The sequence below is a fragment of the Achroia grisella genome, unplaced genomic scaffold (assembly GCF_030625045.1).
Source record: "Achroia grisella isolate CSIRO2021 unplaced genomic scaffold, CSIRO_AGI_Agris_v1 utg241, whole genome shotgun sequence".
Classification (NCBI taxonomy): domain Eukaryota; kingdom Metazoa; phylum Arthropoda; class Insecta; order Lepidoptera; family Pyralidae; genus Achroia; species Achroia grisella.
This window is the reverse complement of record NW_026712734.1, coordinates 2765446-2790161: the sequence shown is the minus strand read 5'-3', so window position 1 is coordinate 2790161 and position 24716 is coordinate 2765446. Positions and strand designations below refer to the sequence as shown.

General features: G+C 29.8%; 1 protein-coding gene across 1 annotated transcript in view; it reads left to right on the top strand.

Moving 5' to 3' along the window:
* Window positions 1-24716, top strand: part of LOC131842571 (extracellular serine/threonine protein CG31145) — a 66340-nt gene that overhangs the window by 5503 nt on the left and 36121 nt on the right. The window contains exon 2 of the mRNA XM_059191145.1: window positions 3091-3123. Coding sequence (XP_059047128.1) covers window positions 3091-3123 — 33 coding nt within the window. The remainder of the gene's footprint in view (window positions 1-3090; window positions 3124-24716) is intronic.

The following is a 24716-nucleotide window of genomic DNA, read 5'->3' as shown; positions in this document are numbered from 1 at the left end:
TACATTTTCTCTACCTTTACTTTTTACCTCTATACCTGTTGATAATTTTATTTTTGTAAGTATATATACATATACAAGTAACAGGGTCCTTGGTTTCTATAATTAAAAAATAAACATTCTGAACTTTGTTTATAAGCTAATTACGTAATCAGGATTTTCACATGATAAACATCATAGTATAGCATTAACAATTTACACTTTTAATCAGATAAATAATAATTTAAACATTTAAACTAATGTACGTATATATAACGTAATTAAATAGTAATAGGTATAAAAAATACTAATATTTTGTAGTAGTATTTTTAATAGTATTTAATTAGGTTATACATTAGGTACCTAAGTACCGATAGCAAAAAAAATTTAAAATAATATAAGGGTAACATTGCAGACGCAGTTAGTTTTTTGAGAATAAGCATGTTATTGTCTAAATATCAAATAATTACTATGCAATCGAATTACAAAAATATTGTTTAATCTTTCATACTTAATTATATTTCGTTTATTAGTTGTATTGTATAAAAATTTATACATAAATTGTCCTGTGTGTTATTGAAAAATGTAGCTAAAGTTGTATTTAATTATTTTCCTGTTTAATTAAATATAATTACGATTGTAACTTAGCCTTATAAGTCACAAGGTCATTGTCAGTTGAATTAAAATTTTATTAAATCGAAATAATTTCATCGAGTCATTTGTATAAAGGTCATTCACTCTTTAATATAACGCAAGGCAATTGGGGAAGAATGTAATAGTACATAAGCAAGGGTAAAGGTAATAATTATTTTGTATTAGTTGTAATGAAACCAAATTATAGCACAATGACAAACCTGAAATTGGACATATTCCAAAGGTTCCAACCAAACAAAGAAAATCTTTGAACTAGATTCGGTAAAGTATTTATACAATAGTATTTAAAATGGCGTATTAGTATTTTTTTTAAGATCTCTTTAGCCTATATATTGGCCTACGTCTAAAACATATTATGTCCAAAATATTATCCTGATTTTCGTGAAAACTTAACATAGAGATAGACATAAATAAAAATACAGAAATATTTAACCTTTTCACGTTTTTTAAATTTTATTATATGTAAAGAAAATATAAAAAGATTTACAGTACTGGCATTTCTAAGAACACTATCGACACTTTTCTTCTTAGTACTCACTCAAAGGAAATTTCACTGAGTTTCCTCTTACAGTGATGGAAAAGTGTGTCACCCAATTATCCTAAAAATCGACAATTTATCTATTTGACATTAGTAATTACTAAGATCGTGGTATTCGCCTGCTTCTAATATCGGACCAGTGGAGCAGTTTTTCAGTCATTAACTATTGTAATAAACTGTCCTGCATAGTTTTGCACGATATGACAGTTACCATCGTGCAAAAGCAAATTGATATTTCTAGTGCTATTGTCACTATTTATGAATAAATGGTTTAAAGGAAGTGGCTTACCTGTACTCCAACTTCACCTTAAAGACGTGAGTATTCTGGCCGATAAAATAAATAAAACGTTCTGTTACTTTATATCTCTGACTGATGCTCCAATAATGTAAAAGCTGTTAACAAAACAAAAATCAATAACAGAGTATGTAGTAGCCAACACGTGCAACTTTGCCTACTTTACATTTTCCCGTTAATGCAACATTTTTCATTGCAGCTCGGCTATAGCGTGAATTTATATATCCTATATCACTCACAAATAGCGTGGATTTCTATTGAAGTAGATTCATAATTCTATACAATCTTCAAACTTTACCTCTTTATAATATACTAAGTAGACAAGTAATTTTAGAAGCAACATTTTAAATACTAAAACGAAGCCATTCATTTTCGTTCGGTTCGTAATTTACGCATTTTATTCGCCGGGTGTATTTAAGTAGCTCAAAGGAGCACTTCTCAGCAATTAGCCGAAGTTTCCAGCTCTGTCAGTGTACAAGTTTGTGTTTGATTTTGTAATGTTTTTCCCTTAATGACTGATTCTACTTCCGTCACTCTACCAACCATCCTAATGGCGATCGCTCGCTGCTTATTGACATTTTATTACCGCTATCAATATTTATAACCAAAACCATTTCAATATTTTGCTTTTAATTGAGTAAGGCTCCCAACTTAGTTACTTAGTATGTTGATCATTATATTAATAATGTTGCGGTTGATTGCGATCATTATTCAATGACGATAAATTTATTAAAAATACTAGTTTCTTCAAGCGACTCCGACTTCGTTATGATCAGGATTGGTGGGATTATAATATAGCCTATGTCATTGGCATATATGTGTAATTGATGTACTTATGTTAGAGGTAATAGAAATGTTATGTTGCACTTAATATTACCGTAGTATAATATTGTATTTTATGAGGCAGCTTGACCTTGAGGGTATAAATATTGTTATGACAACATTGATCTTAATTACATATTTGTATGATGATCTATAATAATCGCCGGAAATAGATCAGATGCACATGACGAAGGTGTTTCTATAATTGTAAGGACATTACTAGATTAATAATAGTTGGAATACTATATTGATTTGATCCAACCTTGGGTTGAAGCCAATATCACAAATATGCGATAGTAATTGTGCTCATCCTTTTAATGTCATAAAAGTCATTAAATTGTCATTATGAATAGTGGCGAATAAGCATAAATATATGATGATACTAGGGTTCATAAAACATAAAAAGCTTAATGGCTATTTGAAGAAGCCTACGTTGAAGTATTTTAGGAAACCCTCATTTCTCTTAAGACTTCTATTTCTATCAGCCGAGTGTTAAATGGACGAAATGTTAAGTGTAAAGTCAATCTTGATATCATGATTATATAGTTCATCTAATATACAGTATGTACTACATACTGTGACGATTATAATATGGATTGTAATGTCCATTTATTATCAGGACATTATCACTCACTTTGGTTAACTACAATGAAAAGCTGTTCTAATGTGGTCATAGAGAAACCACTACAATATTTTTAAAGTATTTAGTATCGTACTTTGTAATGATTTATCGTATACGACTATATAGAGCATAATAGACATGATTAAGGTTTTTACTGTTTTAATGTTAATTATTTTTTTACAGGAATTTGGGTGCAGCATTGTTCTTCTGTTTTGAGTAAGTTTACAACAATATAATACAATTTTATATATTTGATGTATTATTACGTAAAATTAAATTAGGCTGTGTAGAAACATGTACTACGTGAGAAGACTATTATAATACATCGGAAGTGCAGGCCAGTGACTGACGAGCTTCAAAACAACTGACGTATGCATTAGCTGTACAGTTAATTTCATAATACTATTATTACTATTTATTGTTAACTATCCATTCAATATGCATCTTTTTCGATTGTCCTTCCCTTTACATACATGCGTATGTAAAGGGAAGTACAATCGAAAAAAATATGAATGGATGATCTGATGCATAAAAGAATTAATCTCAGATATGACAGATGATAGGGTTTATTGGAAGAAGGCAAGAAGGCGACATACTGCGCTGACCCCAAATAATAAGATGAAAGCAAGGCTAATTATTACATGACATTATTACTGATAATATATTTTAATCAACCTTTTAATTTGCCAATTACTTTAAATTTTATTATTGTAAGTAATTGAAAAATGTAGCGTACATTCTAGTTTCTGACATTATGCTATTGTCAAATGTATAATTGATAGTCATTTTATCAACATATCATATAACGGGGTTTTAACAAAGTATATTGATACATCGAATCTCACAAAAAATACAATCACGATAAATGTCCCGTTATATAATGTGTAAAATTGTAAACAACCATAACAAAATATAAAACGGTGTTTAGCAAGTATGAAATTGAATTTGTTCTTGTGTTTTGGAATAACAAACTATTAGACAGTCTATTTCAGGGACAGTAATAACCGTTGCTTATATACATACTCCTACATATGACACATTAATATTATGACCACCATGGCATCTCTCATGTCTCAATACAGAGGACTAAGTCATTTCTTTGTACCTCATGGTGTCACTGACCTTATTTGCCTTTTTAAAGCAAAACACAAGATGTTTCCAAGGTTGTTAACGAGCCTTGCTTGGCGTCTAAAATAGACTTATATGCCTTGCTTATCTTAACGACTTTATTCTCTCTCGGATAGCAGTACTTCTTTTGATCATTTTCACCACCTCGACTCTATATTCTATATGCAGCTGACTGTACGATATAAAATCAGCATTGTAGTTCATTGTAATTCGTGGTTACTGATATAGAACCGGTCACAAATTGCCCGGTTCTAAACAACTTGTCAATTAAGTCCAGGAAAGTTGACAATTACACGTGTGACTGAACTGTGGACGTTATTTTTTTTCCACGCCGCTGCCAATGATAAACAGATACAGTTTCTACTTAGAAAAAGTGCTTCCAATATTTATACTTTGTCTGTCTGCTTATATTTAATGAACGACTTTATCGACTTGATTTTCACGAACGAACCAACCAACTTAGTTGAAAAGTCTTCTCCCAGTAGTATATAAGTATCCACAATAAGATAAATATGCGTATTCTTATAATATTCGAGTAAATGAAATAAATGATAAGCTATAGTTTGAACTGGTATCTTTTATGCTACCTCGACCCTAATGTTCTTTATTGTCACAATACCTTATTCCAATATACTATTAAGTACTAAATTACAGGTAGCATGGTAAAATGTTTCATGTTCAGTTTTTTTTCTCCCTTTGTTATATTACGATTTGCTCCCTATATTGCCTCTTTCAACATTCTGATGAATATTGCTACATAAAAATTCTTAATCCACCACATTATTAAAAAGACGTTATAAAAAGATTAGTTAAATAATAACATAGATAATAATGAAGAATTTCATAACAGTAATGATATTGTAACTAAAAAATAAAAATATACATCTTGATAAAAATAACAAGTAGATGCATACATTCACTAGAGTAGTGGTAAAAATGGTGGTAATGAATACAACCGATCCGACTAAGGATATTACATCGCGTGATCATTCTTGTTCCGCTTCCGAATACGCGCAAGAGTTCATTTACTATGCGATACGAGCGTGCGAAAAATGTAACGGATTAAATAACAAAATATATATCCATTATGCCGTAATGAATCGTGGATCCGAGTGTACTGTATTCGATATATTTATTTATTATACTTGCACTTTAACAAAAAGTAACCTATTGGTAGAGGAGAAAAGACATAAGGTGGTGGATGGCGTATGATGGAATGAAAGAAACATAAATAATAATAGTAATATATAAAATACATACACATGTTATAAATATACCTTATACATAATATATAAATAAATTAGATATAAAAATAATATAATATAAATAATATCGAAATATATATACACAGCAACTGTGCAATTAAGAAAGAGACAATTTAGTAACAGCAGAAAGAATATTTACTGAGAGAGATAATGCGGTTTCACAGCGTTCTTGAAAATGGCTAGTGATTGCGCACACCCTATTGAGGATGGTAGTATAGAATAGAAAATAATTTATTCAAATAAACTTAATTTAAGCACTTTTGAATAGTCAACATTTTTTTTTAAATCTACCGCTTATTCGAAAAGCTGTCTCATTACTAGAAGAATAAGCAAGAAACTTGTGTGTTGCTCTTTTAAACAATCCTTGTAAGTTCACATTTTATAAGTCGGAACGTGTGTGTACAAACTACCAACCAGCACTAATTCATTTAGGCTCAAATACAAAAACACAATAGGATTAAATCAGTCATAGTGATAAGAGCAGTCCCTACAAGCAGCACTCGTTCACGAGTATGACGGATGAGCCAGTCATCACTGTCTCATTTTAGTGAGTATGACTACTCATTCCACTCGACCTCGTCATAGCTACTTATATAAGTGGGTTCCACAGTCACAGATACCCTTTAAACTAATGTATGTCGAAGCTTTCTATTATTATAAAGAGGTTACAAAGTCCTTACCTAGCTACTCACTACTCGCTCCGGCTTCGCACGGGAGTACATGTATTATATATAAACCTTCCTCTAGGATTACTCTATCTATTAAAAAAACCGCTTCAATATCCTTTGCGTAGTTTTAAAGATTTAAGCAGGGACAGACACGGGCAGCGATTTTATTTTATACTATGTAATGATGATTTCCTATATAAGATAAGAATATCCAATATAGACTCTGTAATAGTATTTTGAGGCCTTATATATAGACTCGTGTACTACACGAGTCCCTAAAACATTTATTTTACACTTATGACATAATTATAGCTTTAATTAAGTAGATATTTTCCTGATTGCTGGTATGACCACAAAATAAAGATAGAACTCTTGCATTTGATGACTTGTGGTTAGACTCTGTTTGATCCGGATGTTAACAAGCTTGTGAGTATGGTATAGTGAAAATTTTCCAAAACGGTTCTATAGATTTGGAGTTTATTTTTTTTTTCAATAAAATCAGCTCTATCTAATATTAGTAATAACCCTTAAAAAATCGGATTGATGTGAGCAGAATATGGATTATAAGATTAGTAGAGAGTATAGACAGTTTCAAATAATCTAATTACAAAACAGATTGTACAGATTTCTTTTATAGTTTCAGCTCGTTACAAAAAGTGGACAGACAAAGTGATTTCTTTAAAAATAGTCTGCCAGCCAATTGTATTTTGGTACATTCAACAAATAATACGTTTATATATATAAATGATTTTTTACGCATTCAAACCTTATTGACTTAATTGTGTAGTTATTTTCTATTTAATATTTCTTTATTAACGATCATAATAATATGTAAATACCTATTAAAATTGTAAATGTCGAAAAGTTTCACAATTTTTTTCCGCGTAATTTAGCCAAGTACAATCCTCTCTAACTAAAACAAAAAAAAACTATATTTTTATCATAACTTATAGTTATCTATTTATTATAATATAATATCCCTAGCCAAATTACAATTTAACCAGAATCTGTGTTACGAATAAGTCATAAAAATACTTATATTTTTTTGTAAATACACACATAATATATGTACATAGTAAAACACCCAGACTGATGCAAACAATCATTCTCATAAATACAAATATTTGTACTGATGCAAACAACACCCTGCCCGTTTAACCATTGGTGGTTAAACGGTTAAATTAAGGTAAGTAAACCTCGCTTAAGACCCGATTGACTCTATTATTAGTGTATATAAAAAGCGAAGGACTAAAAATAGGATTTTAATCTTTCGCGTTTTGTTCAAAATTAAATAAACTAAGATAAGAAAATGTATTCTAGTAATTCCGACGAAGTAGAAACCAAATGGTTCCTTACAAGCAACGCTGAGGAAAACGGCTGTTATATAATAAAACATAAAACTCATGTAAACCTACAGTTATTGACTTGTCCCATAAATCGGTCGAGCAGTGTTTTATCGAAACTAATCAAAATTATATTGCCGTATTATTTCTTTTTCGTAGACCGTATAAAGAGACGATTTAATAGCGGTACATGAATTACATACATATTTACCTATATTACATATGAAAGATTTCCAGTTCCATCATAAGTTCTGATTTTGAACAAAAATAATATGTATATAAATATACTCAATCGTTACAAAATTACTAGATATGAGTCCAGTGTGAAGAAAGCTGTTATCAAAATATGCAAACCGAACCGAAGTTACTGTCCTAGGAATAGGCATTTAAAAAACTTAAATTGATTAAAGAAACAGCCTAATGAAACCTTATTTTGGAGGTAAAAAGTATAACAGTATAATCACAGCAAACTGTGATGTAGACACAACTAATATTAGAGGTAGAGTGGGATATTAATATGACGGATAACTCCGATATTATTATTAACTTAACTACGGGCAAAGCATGAATTATGTCTATTTTTATTCGTTACGCTTGTAAACACAATTCCGCCATGGAGCTATCATGTACACTAGAATTCAGTATAACACAAATAAATGTGGGTGTGACAGAAATGATAATTGTCTCAGAATGCTCACGTCATAGGGAATTATCTCGACGGCGCCGCGACGTGTGGACACCTGTAGCATCGAGTGCCAAACCAAGCGACGAATTATTTTGATATATTTAGTGAACAATATATCGTATACTTTTATAGTATACGGTAGATAAATAATAATAAATAAATAAATAACCTTGGACAATTAACACAGCGCCATCTAATCCAATAGTAAAAAGAGATTGTGTTATGGATACTAGACAACTAATATAAATACTTAGATTATATATTTAAATATATACATACACATAGAAAACACTCAGACCGATACAAACAATGTTATTTATGAATACAAATGTTTGCACCGCGCCAGAAATCAAACTCGCGCACATCGGAAATAAAGCGGTGTGTTTAACCGCTAGACCACCGAGACCGTTCAAATATAGATATTTGTATATTAATAGTAAAATTATTACATAGTAGTTGGTTTTGATGATATACTATAATAAATTTCAAACAAGATCCTAAATTTATAGTTTAAATAGCAGTTAATGTTACATATTTGATATCATTCATTGTTTTTATTATTTACGACTTCCGTGGTCTAGCGGTTTAGCACATCGCTTTACTTCAGATGGTCCCGTTTTCGATTCCTCGAACGATTCCAGCACTGGTATTTATGACTATGACTGTACTGGTGTGGGCGTTTTCTATGTATATTATGTTACATACATATTACAAAAATGTATCAATGATATCTATGACTTGTCCCATAACCTAAGCTCTGGAATAGAGAGCGCTGTGTGTGTGAATTTTTCTACTAGCCAGGAACTATAGAAGTACATATAGTACATATGCATGGTATATATGTAATAAACTTTGAATATTTTTCATACATAATTTATATTTAATTATATAAAAAAATCACCTCTTCTTATACACTCCCAGCTGCTTACAAGTTATATTGTAATATATTATTGTTTATATAAGTTAATCCATGTTTATCTAATGAATGTGTAACGACAGTCTGGCAACTTTTGATGGAAATGTTAATTAAAATCATTGTATATAAAGTGGTTTGTATTAGATTGTAAGCAGAAAAATTGACATTGTCTAGACATAGTATATATTGATGTAAACCCAAAATCTCAACCGAACTTCACATCTTTAATTATTTACGTAGTAATAAATAAATGATTCAGAATATTCTAAAAGGTCTAGGCCTTTTTTGATTATTCAATATCGTGAGATTTGTACAATATCTTAAAATAACACATATCTTATGTATGTATAGAGTCTATTTGGGTTTTATTCATGTCATATTTTGTAATTTGATGTTCCAAATAGTCAATGTATTTTTTTGCTAGATACGAATATATATGTATACAAGGGAGGTAAGTGGATTTAACAATAATTTTATTTATTAAGTATATTAAGCCTGAGATTAAGTGTGCAAAATTTATTCCTTTTTTTAGATACCATTTATATAAATATATATGTATTTATTTATTTATTTATGTATATATTTATTTATTTATTTATTTATGTCATACTAAGTGAACTCCCAATATACTTGGGAATATAATATACAAATACACACAATTATAAACACTAATTACATATATGTACACTAATTACACAAGGAAACAAAAGAGACAAAAAAATAATAATAATAATACCTAATCTTAATTTAACATACTACCTAAATAATCAACAACGCCATCCTACGAAACTCCAGCAAATTACAAGTAAATATGTCTAGATCTGGAAAGCGACTAACTACACCGTTGAGTAGACTCAATGCCAGAGAAATAGGAGCCTGTTTGGCCAGCTCTGTTCTTCTCCATGGAACATCAAATAAGTTTCGTCTCCTTGCTTGTACGTAATTATTGGCGCTCTTATGGAAACTGATATTAATACCGCTTGGTTACATTTTTCACTTCTCATAACATTGACTACATATTCCATTAATGCAATTTTCCGTATTACTTCGAGTGTGTCATATCCCACCATCTCCAACAAAAACATAGTACGATATATATTAGGGTATGTGACTCTATAACCATACTGCTTTTGATATACATATCGGATAACTTTTTTTGGAGTTTCTCCACAATGAGTATATATTTTGACTCATGTGGGTTCCATATAATTGCGTTACTTTCTAATTTACTGCGTACGAAAACATTATATAGTATTTTAATATTAAGTGTGTTGTCTAACTGGTGTGCCTGTCGCAATACAAATCCAAGGGTCCTGAACGTCTGAGTGCATAGTGCAGTAATATGATTTCGGAAAGTAAGATCATCACTCTTCAAAACACCCAGGTCTCTTATAGACCTTACCCAATTAAGCAGTGTATTACCCAACTGATAATTATACCTATAGGTATATACATGCCGACAAAATGTTACAAGTGAACATTTGGTGTCATTGAATATGAAGCGATTTTTTTCACACCTCTCAAAGATATTATTTATATCTTTCTGAAGGAGCTCTCAATAAGAGAAATTGGTAATTTTTAAAAATAATTTTATGTTGTCTGCAAACAACAAACAGGACGCCGTAGTGACTACCTCCGGCAAATCATTGATAAATATAAAAAATTCCAGGGGTCCTAAATTACTCTCCTGACTTACCCCGAAATACGTGTAATGTAGCTCAGAGTAGCTCCCATTATACTGCACAAACTGCCTTCGATTGCGAAGGTAGTTGGAGAAAAATTTAATTAACAATGGAGAAAATCCGGCAGCTGAAAGTTTGTGAAGAAGTACGTCGTTGTCTACACTATCGAATGTTTTTTTTATATCGAAATATGCTGCGTCAACCTGGCTGCCACAGTCCACTGCGTTCAATTCAATATATATTTTTAGGCATTAGGGTTCGGTTTTTAAGTCTTATTAACATTTCAGTTGGTACAAATTTTAATCGTTTCAAACTATATTAACATGACAATAAGAACGAAAATTTTCTTTATTAACTCTGGGTCAAGAACTATACGATCAAGACCACTGGCATATATCCAAAATCCTCTCTCTTTTTAACATATAATATAAGAAAGGGACAACATTATATTATCCAAAGATTTTGTAATAACACATCCACAATGCGCGACGCATAGTTATTTTGCAATTTGTTTTACGTCTTGTTTACACTTTGTTGCCTTGAAATAGTCATAAAATGTATATTATATTTGGCAGGTTATGTGGAATTTTTATGAATATTTTTAAATTTTCGTGTATTTGCATCAATAACTATAATATTATGCTATATTTTTTCCCACTTACAGTCGCCTGTCTACTACCATTTCACCCAGTCTGTGGTGTTCTTAACAACAGGGCTATAGGAACATCATAAAATCTTAAATAATCTAAAATGTCAAACTCGAGTTTCTTACCACTTATATGGCAACTGACTTAGATAGCTGAACTAAATGGTAGTGGTAACAGTGATAAAAAAATATTTACGGTAAAGAAATTTTGGTGGCATTAAATATTCTATAGGATTAAATTATTTCGATTTAAATTACATTAATAAAACCTTTAATTATATCTAAAAATAAATAATTATAATGAATAAGTTTAAAATTACTTTCGAATATCAACAAAGGGGATGAAATGACGTCATTTAACGCGACCATTTTCATAATTCATTTTGTTTTTGTTATCTAAAATATTAAAGGATCTGAATTATAATAAAAATCTATTTATATCTATATCTGTATCCTTAATTTAGCAGCTCGTCTAGTGATCATAAATACTGTCTATTTTAAACTACCATATATATGTATATACAATATAACTACCATTTAATACATTACACTTTTATTACTATCACAGATAACATAATTACTATGAAGTCTTTTATATTTTAAATGATTTCCGATATTTGCTTTGTTTTGTATCCATGGCGTTTGTAGTTTCGTTAACGAACTATCGTAGCTCTTGATCGACACCACTGGGGACCAAAGAGTTGGCACTTTCCTTACTGAACGGTACAGCTTAGCCATCTAGCGTGTTAATGAGGCTTGCACCTTGGGAACACTGAAACGTGAAAATTTTGTTTGTGTGGACAAACAAAATTTTCACCGCAAATATTACAAAGATTTCTTTTATTATTTATTTTCATATTAAGACATTAATTGTAGATATTGTGGTGAATGTCACACTGGACACACTTCTCTATGCATTAAATGCGTTAGTGGGCGAATCCGTCTCGTACTAATTTGTTTTGTTATCGGTGTTCCATCTCTGGATACTAAGTTAGAAATATAAATTGCACATACATTTTTTGGTATCTAGATTTCTACTCACGATCAATCCGTGTAAGTTAAGATGGTAACAATAAATAAATAAAATTGTGTTTTAATATAATTTCGGTATTTACTAATGTATACAATAATATGGAGTATTTGCATGTTGCTTTATCGTTTCATCCTGATTTCTTTGTACCGGAACAGAAATGTAATATGATTTGTGGTTATATCGCAGTTACGTTTATGGTAGAGCTCTAACTATTAGTTAGTATGTATTATGTATTGTAAACCCACAACACATTTTACTTCCGCCGACTTTGGTGATAAAGAGGTTTAACATACGGCCTGATCTTCCGTTAGACGTGGGTTCCATTGCACAATATTTGTATAACTTTTTTTAAACAAAAATCAAGTATTCAACTATTTTCATCAATGGTTTTGCACCCAAAATAATTTATGAATAAATGCTATAGTAAAATTGTCCTCACTAGATGGCACTATAAAATTCATGGATATAGTATTATATACATAGTTATAAATATAGAATTATTAAATTATAATTTTAGATTATTTTAATAATTCCAAATAGATTATTTTATAAATAAAAAATTCCAGTATGTATAATTGTACAATTTGAATATATATTTCAAAATTAGAAAATTGTATATTGAACAATCTTTTTGCATTAGATTACGAAAACACATAACAGTAGTAAGTTATTGTATTTCGTAAATTGCATAAAAAATAATAATAGAACCACTTTATTGCTTACTATTTCACACACATGTATTTGTGTCAATACATATAGATTGTACTTTTATGTAGATATCAACAACGAATCCCATTTGCAACTGACTAGGATTTTAACCGCGTATCCATGCATGAACACGTTTTCGGAATGAAATTGCAAATATAATGATTTTAGAGGCGAAATAACACGTCGAGGATATTCTCTCATATCTCAATCATCATACTGTCTTAATCAAATAATGATACTTTATAGTTCTTAGTTCTAGAGCCGATAATATATTTTATAATATCGTGCCGCACCCCGCAGCATTGCTCGCGGACTCCAGTCCGGCGCGGCGGCGAGCCGACGATGTCCGAACAATATACTCATACACTTGAAAATCACATATCGCCATTTTCATATATGATTTTATATGTCTTTTTCTACTATACGCTAAATTAAAAAAAATACTGGAATAAAGGAATAGTAGTAAACTTAAACATTCAATATTCAATCTACTTGTATGTTTATACTAATACTTTCAATTTCCAGAGTTTTAACTAAATTTTATATATTTGTCATACCTATAGATACCATAACACTTGTTTACTAGATGTTGCTTTTTGAACGTATCTGCTAATTTATTCATAACGAAGGTCGAAGTCGAAGTAAATGATACCAGACTCTAAAATCTGACGAAATAACTATCTATATGACAAGTGAGACTCTAGCCAGCAACATAGCGACTATAAATGACACGTTTTAAGTACTAAAGTAAACACAATCTTACCCACAATGGAAAGTGACGCCCAACTGCTGCGGGCACGTTTTGTAACACATTAGAGCATCGTCAATAAAACACAATGTTTTCTGAACGTGTTAAGAAACGTTCATACTGTATGTAAAGTTTACATCGTAATTACTATAGCAAAGTCAAAGTCAAGTAAAAAACTTGAAACTCGTGCAAGATATTTTTAGCCATTAATGTATACATATTTTTGTAATTAGAATAGCAGTTACACTGACGACTCTCGTTATAATAAGTAATAATCATCCTCTAAGTTGTTATACTCTCTCCTCTTCTCTATCTTATAATTTAACTGTCATAACTCACCACTCAACAACAACACAGACTATAAAGCAAACTACTTGGTACGTGCAATAGATGAGGCAGAGGGGGCACCTCTGCCTCATCTATTGCCGACTTTAGTCGACTTTATACAGAGTATACCTCAGATAATACACACATAGATACAAAAGCTTTATTTTTCCAATTTTTACAATTACATACTGTCCTGCAATACACCGGGTTTGTCTGCAGGCAAATAGTTCTCTCTTATTTACTAACTAGGTACATATTTATATTATTTAGATAGTATTTTAACGACACATAAAAACTTCCTCTTTTACAATATTCATATATTACATACGATTAAATTAGGAAAATAATTTTGATGAGTGTTAAGTAGATTAGCATATGTTTTTAATAAACGATTAAGAACCGTGTATTAAAAACATATGCTATTATTTATTAAAAATATATACTTATTTACTAAAAAGATTTATATCTATTTTGATTTCTAATATTTTAAAGTATTTCAATACATTTGAAAAAATATAGTCTTCAGTTCAGCAAATAAAAAATTGTTTGTGACTTAGACTAAAGTAACAAGGAACAGACTACATAATAAGAGACAGAACAGTCAGTTTAGATAAAATAACGCCAGAATAACAGAGCCATAATCTTTAGCAGTGCACACCTTCAAAGAAACATAGCAAAAACCTTAAAAGTTGTATATCAATACATGTCCCCAAATAGTGATAGTGGGCGTAAATGGGTCAAGAATTTATATATATGTAAAGAGATAAGACATATCTACGTAAAACTGTTCGTATTTTAATTGTTATATTACAAAAATCTTTAAGTTCATGTCTTCACTCATGGGAGTGTAAGAGAAAAAGAATACTCTTATTTTTAACATTTTTATATACACCATAATAAAACACACCCAATTTTATACATCTAAATAAACAATTAGAAACTGATACGCAGCGCTATTGTAGTGTGAGTGAATTTTGTCGAAGTCTCGTTTCTCTAGTAACTTACTGTATAGAAGACGTTTTACCGTAAACGATATAGTGAACCTACAAATATGGTGATAAATAAAATGTCAAATACCTTAAAAGTAATGTCCCTATATCTACCCACCTCAGATAACGGGATATGCTGTTTGGATCAAGATCACGTTCCATGTAGTTCACTTTTGATCATTGACTATCAATTTACTTTATATTGAATATTTATTAAATGCTTCAATGAGACAATGTTAATAACAAAAATAATTTTATCTTTCTGAGTTCAGAACCAAGTCACATCCTTTGTTCTTATATCTTAATAAATATTTCCATTTATATCTATATGTATTAATTTTAAAATATCTTTATACATTTTCTTATATATTAGTATAAAGTAATATAGGTTTAATCGTTTACTAACGAATTGTAATTTAAATCTGTTGTCATATCAATATTATCCGGAAGGTTTATACATATAGACAATATAAAAAATAACAATAAAAAAATAAGTATTTTATAATAATAGTATTCTAAAATTTTTATTTTCTTTTTCAGACATAAATTTTTGTTGCATTATTATTAATTCCGGTCTTGTCTTTTATAATCTTAAAACTTTTCATTTTCATTAATAAATCTTAAGCCTTTTCATTTTCAAGAAAACTGTGTAACATATGGTATTCTTATTCCATCAGTATATCCATCATATACCACACACACACACAGAAAATAATGTTTGAAATGAAATAAAATGTAGAACGAAATAACAGAGTAGCCATTAAGACGTTATTTACCTAACGCAATCTCTAGATCTGCAGTTTAATATAGAAAAAGTCCAAATTGAAGGCACGATTTCGTTTTCGGCGTTTTCTCCCGAATCCGTATCCGTGACAATGATAAAAATCGACGTTTTACATGCTCAGATCCGTGAAGCAACTAGTGACAGTTCTTGTATATTAGCATGCAGTGCAGGCCCTGAGAGAAGCTGTTGCATGCCTTATTAAACTGACATACTTAAGTATAAAAGCCGATACGTGTAATTTGATCTCATACGAAAACGATAGTAGATTATATGGTATGCAACAATTTTAATCTATAACTGCATATTTTAGTAGATATTAATATTTCTATTTATTTTATTAATATTGTGATCTTGATTTTTTTAAATAATAGTAAAAAGTAAGTAGTGTAACGTTACAGAAATGTATAGATCAATTGATTTTGTGAAATAGAAAAAAAATCTTTTCGGAGAGAAAGTTTGAGGTTAAACAATTTTCTTTCCTATATTTATGATTAAATAAAAACCCGCAGACTGTCTCCTATAATATATTTTATATTACAGCTGTATAGACTTAAATAAGCTGTAACAATTAAGAGAAACTCGTGGTTTAAAAATGATATAAATGTATACAACATCACGCTATTTAAGTTTAAGTTTTATTTTGTCAATAAAATTTATTCATATTTTAGACGTTGTTTGCTTTCTGTGTATATAAAGTTATTTCAGTATCGTATCGTCTATTTAATTTACTTTATGCAGTCATACCCTGTCAAATTGTATAACCAAACAATCGGTTAATTAGTCGATAATACCCGCCTTTCTTAATGAAATTTTAAATCAACAAAACGAAATAGTGTGAACGTCTTGATTAAATTTCTTGAATCAATTTGCATTCTCATTGTAATTGAACTTATTTTCGTATTACCTTCTTAATTTATGCCTATTATTAGCTCATTTAGGGTTCTTGTGTTAGTAAATTAGAAGTTAGAATATTAATTAAAAACTAAATAAAAAACTATTAAATTTAGTTTATTATTATTATTATTAAACTAGTAGATTTTGTTTTTGATACCAGAACCACTTCATGAGCTAGAAATATTTTAAATTGTTTTTTTTTAACATAGATAAATAGAACAACAATGGAAAACACTCAAAATGATACAAAATCTTACACACCTACATTACTAATTGTGCAAGAAATCTATCCCGCGATTATCGGAAGTAATGCAGTGTGTTATGATCATCAACACCGTCGAATGCAAAAACTACTAAAAAAAATGGTATATATTAAATTAGGCGCAATTCCATTACGCAAATCTATAAGGAGTGATTTCTTACAATAATATGGTTAATATATTAAAGCATTATCCGTAGCTTTTTTATTTAAAATAATATAAAAATCGGTATATTTACAAGAATGACTGTTTAACGTTCAACAGGCTAAGCACTCGTGTCTCTACATAATTATACTATAATGGCACTACTTTAATCAAATGAAAAAAATTATCTAATGTAGATCTAAATGTAGATCAGAAGTAATGTAAGAGAACGTTCATTGGCCCTAAAAGTATGACCTTTAACTTTACAATTATAACCTTGATATGCCAACATAAAGGCGTAACATTTTAAATAGTTAAATATTATGTGAAGGTTTGTAATACGTTAACAAAAGTGACTTTGGTCTAGCTATGGGTCACAGTCAATTGTAATGTCACATTGTGCATCTGCTATTGTGAAATTTGGTGTAGGTACCAGCGTCACCCGTTCACTGAGTAACTGTGATACCACTTACTATAGTTTAAATTACTGTTATATTATTATTAACAAAATATATAATTAATAACAAAAATATTATATCTGGCAAAAAAAGTATCAGAGAACAAGGAAGTATGATATAAATAAAATATTCTCTTTCTATGAATGAAATATATTTTAGTAAATATTAATTTGACAAACTTTATTTTCATCCATAAAATGTAAGAAAACCTTGTAAGATTTATAAAATAAATTTGAAACGAAAGATTTATTTTTACTTTTGGAACGAAATTTGATTAACTTTTGAATTAACACAGTTAGTCTGAAACTTTTATATATGTACATAACGTAAGTAAATCTGTTCAAATATATAGTATCTCAATATCTGTCTTAGAATTAAAACCTGTTTTTATGTCAGTTTTTTTATGCACCGATCTAATATATAATTGAATACGTAGAGATGAGCTACTACACTCATGATCACATAGGAGGAGTTCCTATGTGATTTAAATTAGGTACCAATAATTTACAAATAATTGTGCAAGGTTTTTATTAAGATATTTATTTTGCATCACGATAAACCACTTGCATCTGTATTCAAATAAATTTGTTACTAAACATGCAGCACTAAAGGCACTATTTAAAGAAATTCTAAAAAAAAATAACTGTAAACTTCTAAAACAGTCAGTCAAAAGTGGGAATGTGCTTGGGTTGAAAGAATCTCATTTCCGCTAGCGACTTTCTCAATACATTTCATTTAAATACTTTTCTCAAGTCTTCTAAATGCAGAGCGAGGTTTTAATTCAGTTGCTATATCATACGGTACAGGGAAACGCTTTCTCACATAGACGGGGGTCCCTTCTATGTCTATCGACTTACCCAGTGTGTGGTTATAGAAATAACAGTATCACGTTTTTTTACCAACTGCCACATGTTGCCGAAGAGTTGCCTGAAATATTATAAAACATCTTTAAATCCATCATTTTGTTATAGATTTTTGATGATTATTTTATGCTTTAGAGTATAAAAAAAGATGTTTTCTTGTGAAATTCTGATGTTTAATTAATTGTAATTTTGAGATCATAATAGTCAATATTTTTTGTATATAGCAGTCGTAAATTATTCTAGTCTTTGACAAATTTCTTTTAAAAAAGTAACATAGTATAGATGTAAAACTGACTAATTAGTACTAGAGATATGTATGAATAAATTAATTGACTACGAGTCAGAATCAATTACTTCAATAAATACTTTTAATGTAACATAATTAATGATACTATGCGCTAACTATACACTTAACATTTTGTTCAGTCCTTTATTCTACTATCGTCTGGTAAAGCTGTAAAGGCCAGCTGAGGCCAACGGCATTAGAATAGTCCGAAAAAAACATTCTATTAGAAACAAAACTGATGTCTACAATAGAATTAATTTGATTTTAAGACTTTTAATTATCTAATATTTTTTTATTGTCTAGGTAATATTTATTTTATGAAACGGTATATAAATATTGCAATTTATTTTGTACTTTAACATACTTTTCAATGGTAGATGATTTTTTAACTCGAGTTAAAAATCATCTAAATATTTACCCACCATTTTTGTTACTAGTTACTATCGATAACTAAAATTTTCTATTTAAATACATCCGTATCTATCTAAACATAATTGAGGTATAGTTGTAAAAGGTTTATTCTCAAGGTTCGCCAGTCGAATAACATTCACCACAATTCAACGATTGCTGATTTTAATATTGTAACTAAGTGTTACTTTGTAGATACATTCGATCCTTTAATTTATAAAACTGGTTATATATTCAACAACAAATGTGTGCGTCTATTTATTACATTTGATCCTTATTGTAACGGAAAAGAGTTCATAGTGTGTTCAAGTTACAATATGTATAGGCAATTTTGTTATTAAGTTTATTGCTGGTTAATATTGGATATAGTGCCGTAACAATTATGGCCGACACAATTATTCTTTACAATCAAGTTGATTAAGGCATTGATGATATAATAATTGCAGATTAATAAACCGATTAAGCGTGTAAAATATAAATCTACTGACATCATGGAAATAAAAAATGTGTTTAGATATAATCGTTCCTGAAGTAAATGCCAATATAATATAATAATAGCACAATAACAATAATTTTGAGTGTTCGTTGTCAATCTACTTTATGAATCTACTTCAGAGTGCCTGGTAGAGTATATAATACATTAAAAATTAAATAATTAATAATATGGATGACGAGTAGAGTAGAGTAATAGCGAGTAATATGCTTGCCTATCTAGATAGGCAAGCATATTACTAGCTATTACTTTTATAGGCAACGGTCACTGACGTAATGAAAAACAAAGTAATGATTTCCATGTATATAGAATATGTAACATAGGTAATATATTCAATCAGAACCGTTTTTTAATTGGCGTTTGTATTGTATTTCCAGCAGGTGAAAATGCAGGTGAAACTTTACGGAGCAATTTGCTGATGCCTATAGAAGACAATGGGTTCATAAGGTGTATATAATAAACAGTTATATTTGCGTGCTTAAAGCAGAACGACAATAAATAATTTTAAACACTTCTTAAACCATTCACTATTGTTTTAGAATTATACACATTATGTAAGCAGGTAATTTATAGTTTATACATGGACTTCCAATTTTTGGATGCTGTTAAAAAAGTTCTGATGATGGCTCGACTAAAGATGATAGTGAATGTAAATAATTATTACGAAAAAACAAATCTGTCTACCCGTTTTCTTTTCTTATAATGTCACTACTGCTGATATTACCGTTGGAAAATACTTAATGATTACGATTAAACATAAGTAATGTTACAAGTATCATAGTATACATCCTGTTTCTATAATATAATATGTACAACCACCAAATAGAGAAGTTACTACTCTGTTCTATATGTACAATGATTTTAAAGTAAGTTTCTTTTGTGCTCCATATATACGTATAGTGTTATGCCCGGTGCTACAGTTTTGTGTATTCTTCGCATATTTTTCTATTTACGTAAGGTATACATTAGGTAATTATTATTTGGTCCATATTATAATTACTTTGTTAAATTCTTACTCTTGGCATGTGTACCCTACAATAACAAATATTTGACAAACGATATCACATGATGTGCGTGTTAATTTTATGGAAAAAAGTATATAGATATACAGATCATATATTGTTAAAATTGAATTCTTGCTTACCCCATTTCTAAATATTCATAGAATAAGTTGTATCTAAAACTGCTACAAATTTTTAGTATGTTAAAACTTTATATTATTGTTCATTTTTAACAAAAAAATATTTACCAAATCATCCAGGATAATTGAAAATTATTTAGTCGTTTTTAAACGGAATTAACGGAAAATGTGAAATGTCATAACAGACTGTTCTTATCAATTTGTTGACATATCAATCTTACTCACAATATATGTATACAATATACGAGTAAAATTTCACTAAAAAACCGACCCATTTCCCACCAATGATTTTCCTCGTTATTGTTCAGCGATATGCGTTGTCTATGAAACCAATTAGACATTATTCTAGCACACGCTCGTCATTCCGTCTACATAATGAACTATTCAGCTGAGAGACAAATTATGGGTAACAGCGTAACAATACATTAATCTGGATCACTGTATTGGTATTATTATAATAGACTTGGTACCTATACCGCGTCGAGCTGTACACGTGATATATTGGCTATGTTTAATTTTGAAAATCAGTCAAGTATTTATTTTTTTATTTATTAACAACCTTAACAAGAAGTATATTAAATGTCAATCTATTTTAATTTACTTATAGTATAGATATAGAAACCTTACTTTTTATAATAAATGTATTTACAACTTCAATTATTTTGATCAAATGTGGCTTTGATTCGCAGACCAACCCAATTTCGATATAATATATAAAATATTTCATTCACTATTATTAAAAAAATAGATAGATATTCAGAATATACTACAGCATATGTATTTTCTGAAAACTTGTACATCACATTCGTCTAGGTGTATTGATTATAGTCAGTAAATATTAATTATAAGCATTGGATTGATGATTGATTCATAATTCAAATCAAATAAAAAATCATTTATTCATGTAGGACATTGTAGCCACTTATGGACGTCAAATTATTTGTATTGATATTTTTTCCCTTCATTACACAAAATAAACGTACCTATAATGCAGAAATAGCTTGATCTAAATTTAATTCTTGTAAATAAAATCTACAAAAACTTCTATATAGACAACTATAACTGCTAGATGATGTTATGGTGATGTAAAATACTTAGACTGACAGTTGACAACGTTCCTCGTCAATAGAAGTAATTTCCCATGTAGTAACGCCCAGCACGGATTCACGCATTCTGCACACAATTCTAAGTAATATTAGTAACTATATAACTTTATTCGTTTCAATATACTATGGTAGCGTTGTCAGAATACACACACTGATAATGGAGGCTGCGATCAAGATATTATCAGCGGAATGGGTAGTTCTCTGCCATTGTTTATCTGTTCGCGGAATGACTAAATTGTACGTTCGCGTGCTCTACGTGTGTTCGCGTAGTGCATTGTTTGAGGGTGCCATTTGTGTTTGCACGATCTATTAATGGTTTTCCTACTTTTACTCTTTACGCTATATTTTTTTTTCTTTTTCCATTGTTTCAATGTAAATGGGTCGATTAACGAACAAATGTTATGTTTTTCTTGCTCTTCAGAACTTTTTTGCTGCTGAAAATATTTTTGTATTTAGTATAAAAATATTACTGGTACGTATTTTACGTACGTAGTTTTCTACGACGTCACTTAAGGAAAAACATATCTATGAAAATGGCAAATTTATTGTATACCTAAATCTAGAACACTGTATATATGTAATTTTTTAAAAATTTGTCTATTTTATGGTCGCAGAAATACTTAGTCATCAGAAACATATGATAGAATAAGATCTTAAACCTTAGATTATTAACCTTAGAATAGATTACATTTTACAAGTCTACATAGTATGTGTTCTTTTAGTTGAGGTTATTATTTTTCAAGATTTTTTTTTTAAATCATTTGTAGACACAAAAAGACTATAATCAAGTACGTTTGATTGCATTTGATTAGGAAGGTTTCGTAATTGTAAATGTAGGCAGTATAATAGATTTAATGCCTGGGTAAAGATTCAGGCAAGCGAGAAATGCAATATTGCATGCGCCTTGTATTTATGTCGCATAATGCGCGCATTGTGCAAAGTGCATCCTAGAAACTTTTCTAACTAGTTATTAGTAGGCATTTCACACAAACTTTCACACGTTAAAGGGAATTTCCATTTTACTTTATAGAGTAGAGTTCTAACAATTCTTAACGACTATTAATATTTTGATTTTTATAATTCTGTACTAGTTGTAGTAGTTCTTCTATTGTAGTAGTTGTACTAGTCCTTTAATAGTAGTATCGACTCTACATTTTTTTTTTGGGAGAAGGAGATTGTGAGTAATGTGAATTAACAACCCTATTGCTGGCAATGTACCATGTCAGGTTAACCTCAGCACAGTTCCTCGTGGAAACCATCATGTTAAATTCCTTGTGAATTTGTCACCATGGGCTAACTGACCTGACCTCATACTCATCTTATCAATCTTCACTAGTGCCCACTAGCATATACCGTTAGCGCGTGATAGTGCACCATTCCATTATCATTCCTTAAAATACAGAAACTTTCAGCCTCTTCTACACATCATTTCTTTTAACAATATTCCTACCAGTTCGGCTAGCTGCTGAGAAGAACGGGCCAGAAACACAATCGATATATTTCTTTTATGTTATTATTTTTTTTTGTTAATTTCAATCTTTAAATATTAGAAAGCGTTTAAGAAGTGTCGGTCTAACAGTGGTAAATGCTGAATTCCATGACATCATTCGTAAATATGTATACCTATGTTCAAATGTCTTGTCATTAATCACAACGGCATTATGACTGTTCAGTGAAACCTATTGACGCTTCAGTGACATATCTTAATAATATATAATATAACAATAATTTCATGACAACTCACACAGCGCCATCTAGACCCAAGATAAGCTCTCTCTAAAGCTTGTGTTATGGGTCCTAGATAACTGATACAAATACATAGATAATTTTTTTTCGTAAATACATATATAATATATATAGAATACACCCAGACCGATACAAACAATAATACTCATGAATACAAACGTTTGTGCCGTGCGAGGAATCGAACCCGCGGCCATTGAACGTAAAGCGGTGTGCTAGACCGCTAGACCACCGAGGTCGTTAATATATGTAGATAAATAGATATAGACAGAACAGATACTTCTAACACTCAAAATTATGAATTAGTATCCATGTTTGAGTATATTCTGACGATACAAACTTTCTATTTTGTATTTATTATATTACACATTACATACTATAAATTCTTAATAACATTACGAATAGAACGTCATAATCAGCATTGCCGTTATCCCATTATTTTAGATCGGCGCAGTATATCATCTTCCACCAGTCTCTATCGATATCAGTGAACTATATTATTTGCGCATTAAGAATAATTTTATATAAAATGTGCATTGCATTATGGGAAAGTCACATCTTATTAAAAAGAGAGTAGGGAAGTTTAGATATATCTGAACTTAGTAAATAAAATTATTCTTAATGCGCAAAGGATATCGTTTACAAAATATAATAAAGTAGTGGTAACCAATGGATTATTCTCAGTGTAGGAGTCCGTATTTATTAATCTTGATAAATACCTCGTTGATCATCACAAAAGACAGTTTTGTAACGACATCTTAAATTTCAAGGAGAACAATCGTGTGCAAAGACTTTTAGTATCTTCCAAAGCATGACATGTATTCTCTGTTATACCTCGGAACAAAATACCGCTATTATCTCTGGGTCAATCAGGTCAATATAAATAAATATACATATGTATATACACTATATATATACTTCTATACAATTTACTCTATGTATTTGTGACATATATATATATAGTTCAATATGATTTTTATTACGTATACCTAATAAATATGTACAGTTAAGTCAGTGACATTAGTCATTTCCTGAGTGATTCATAACCTTACTCGCAAAATCGGCCGAAATGACAAATATCTAATTTAAAT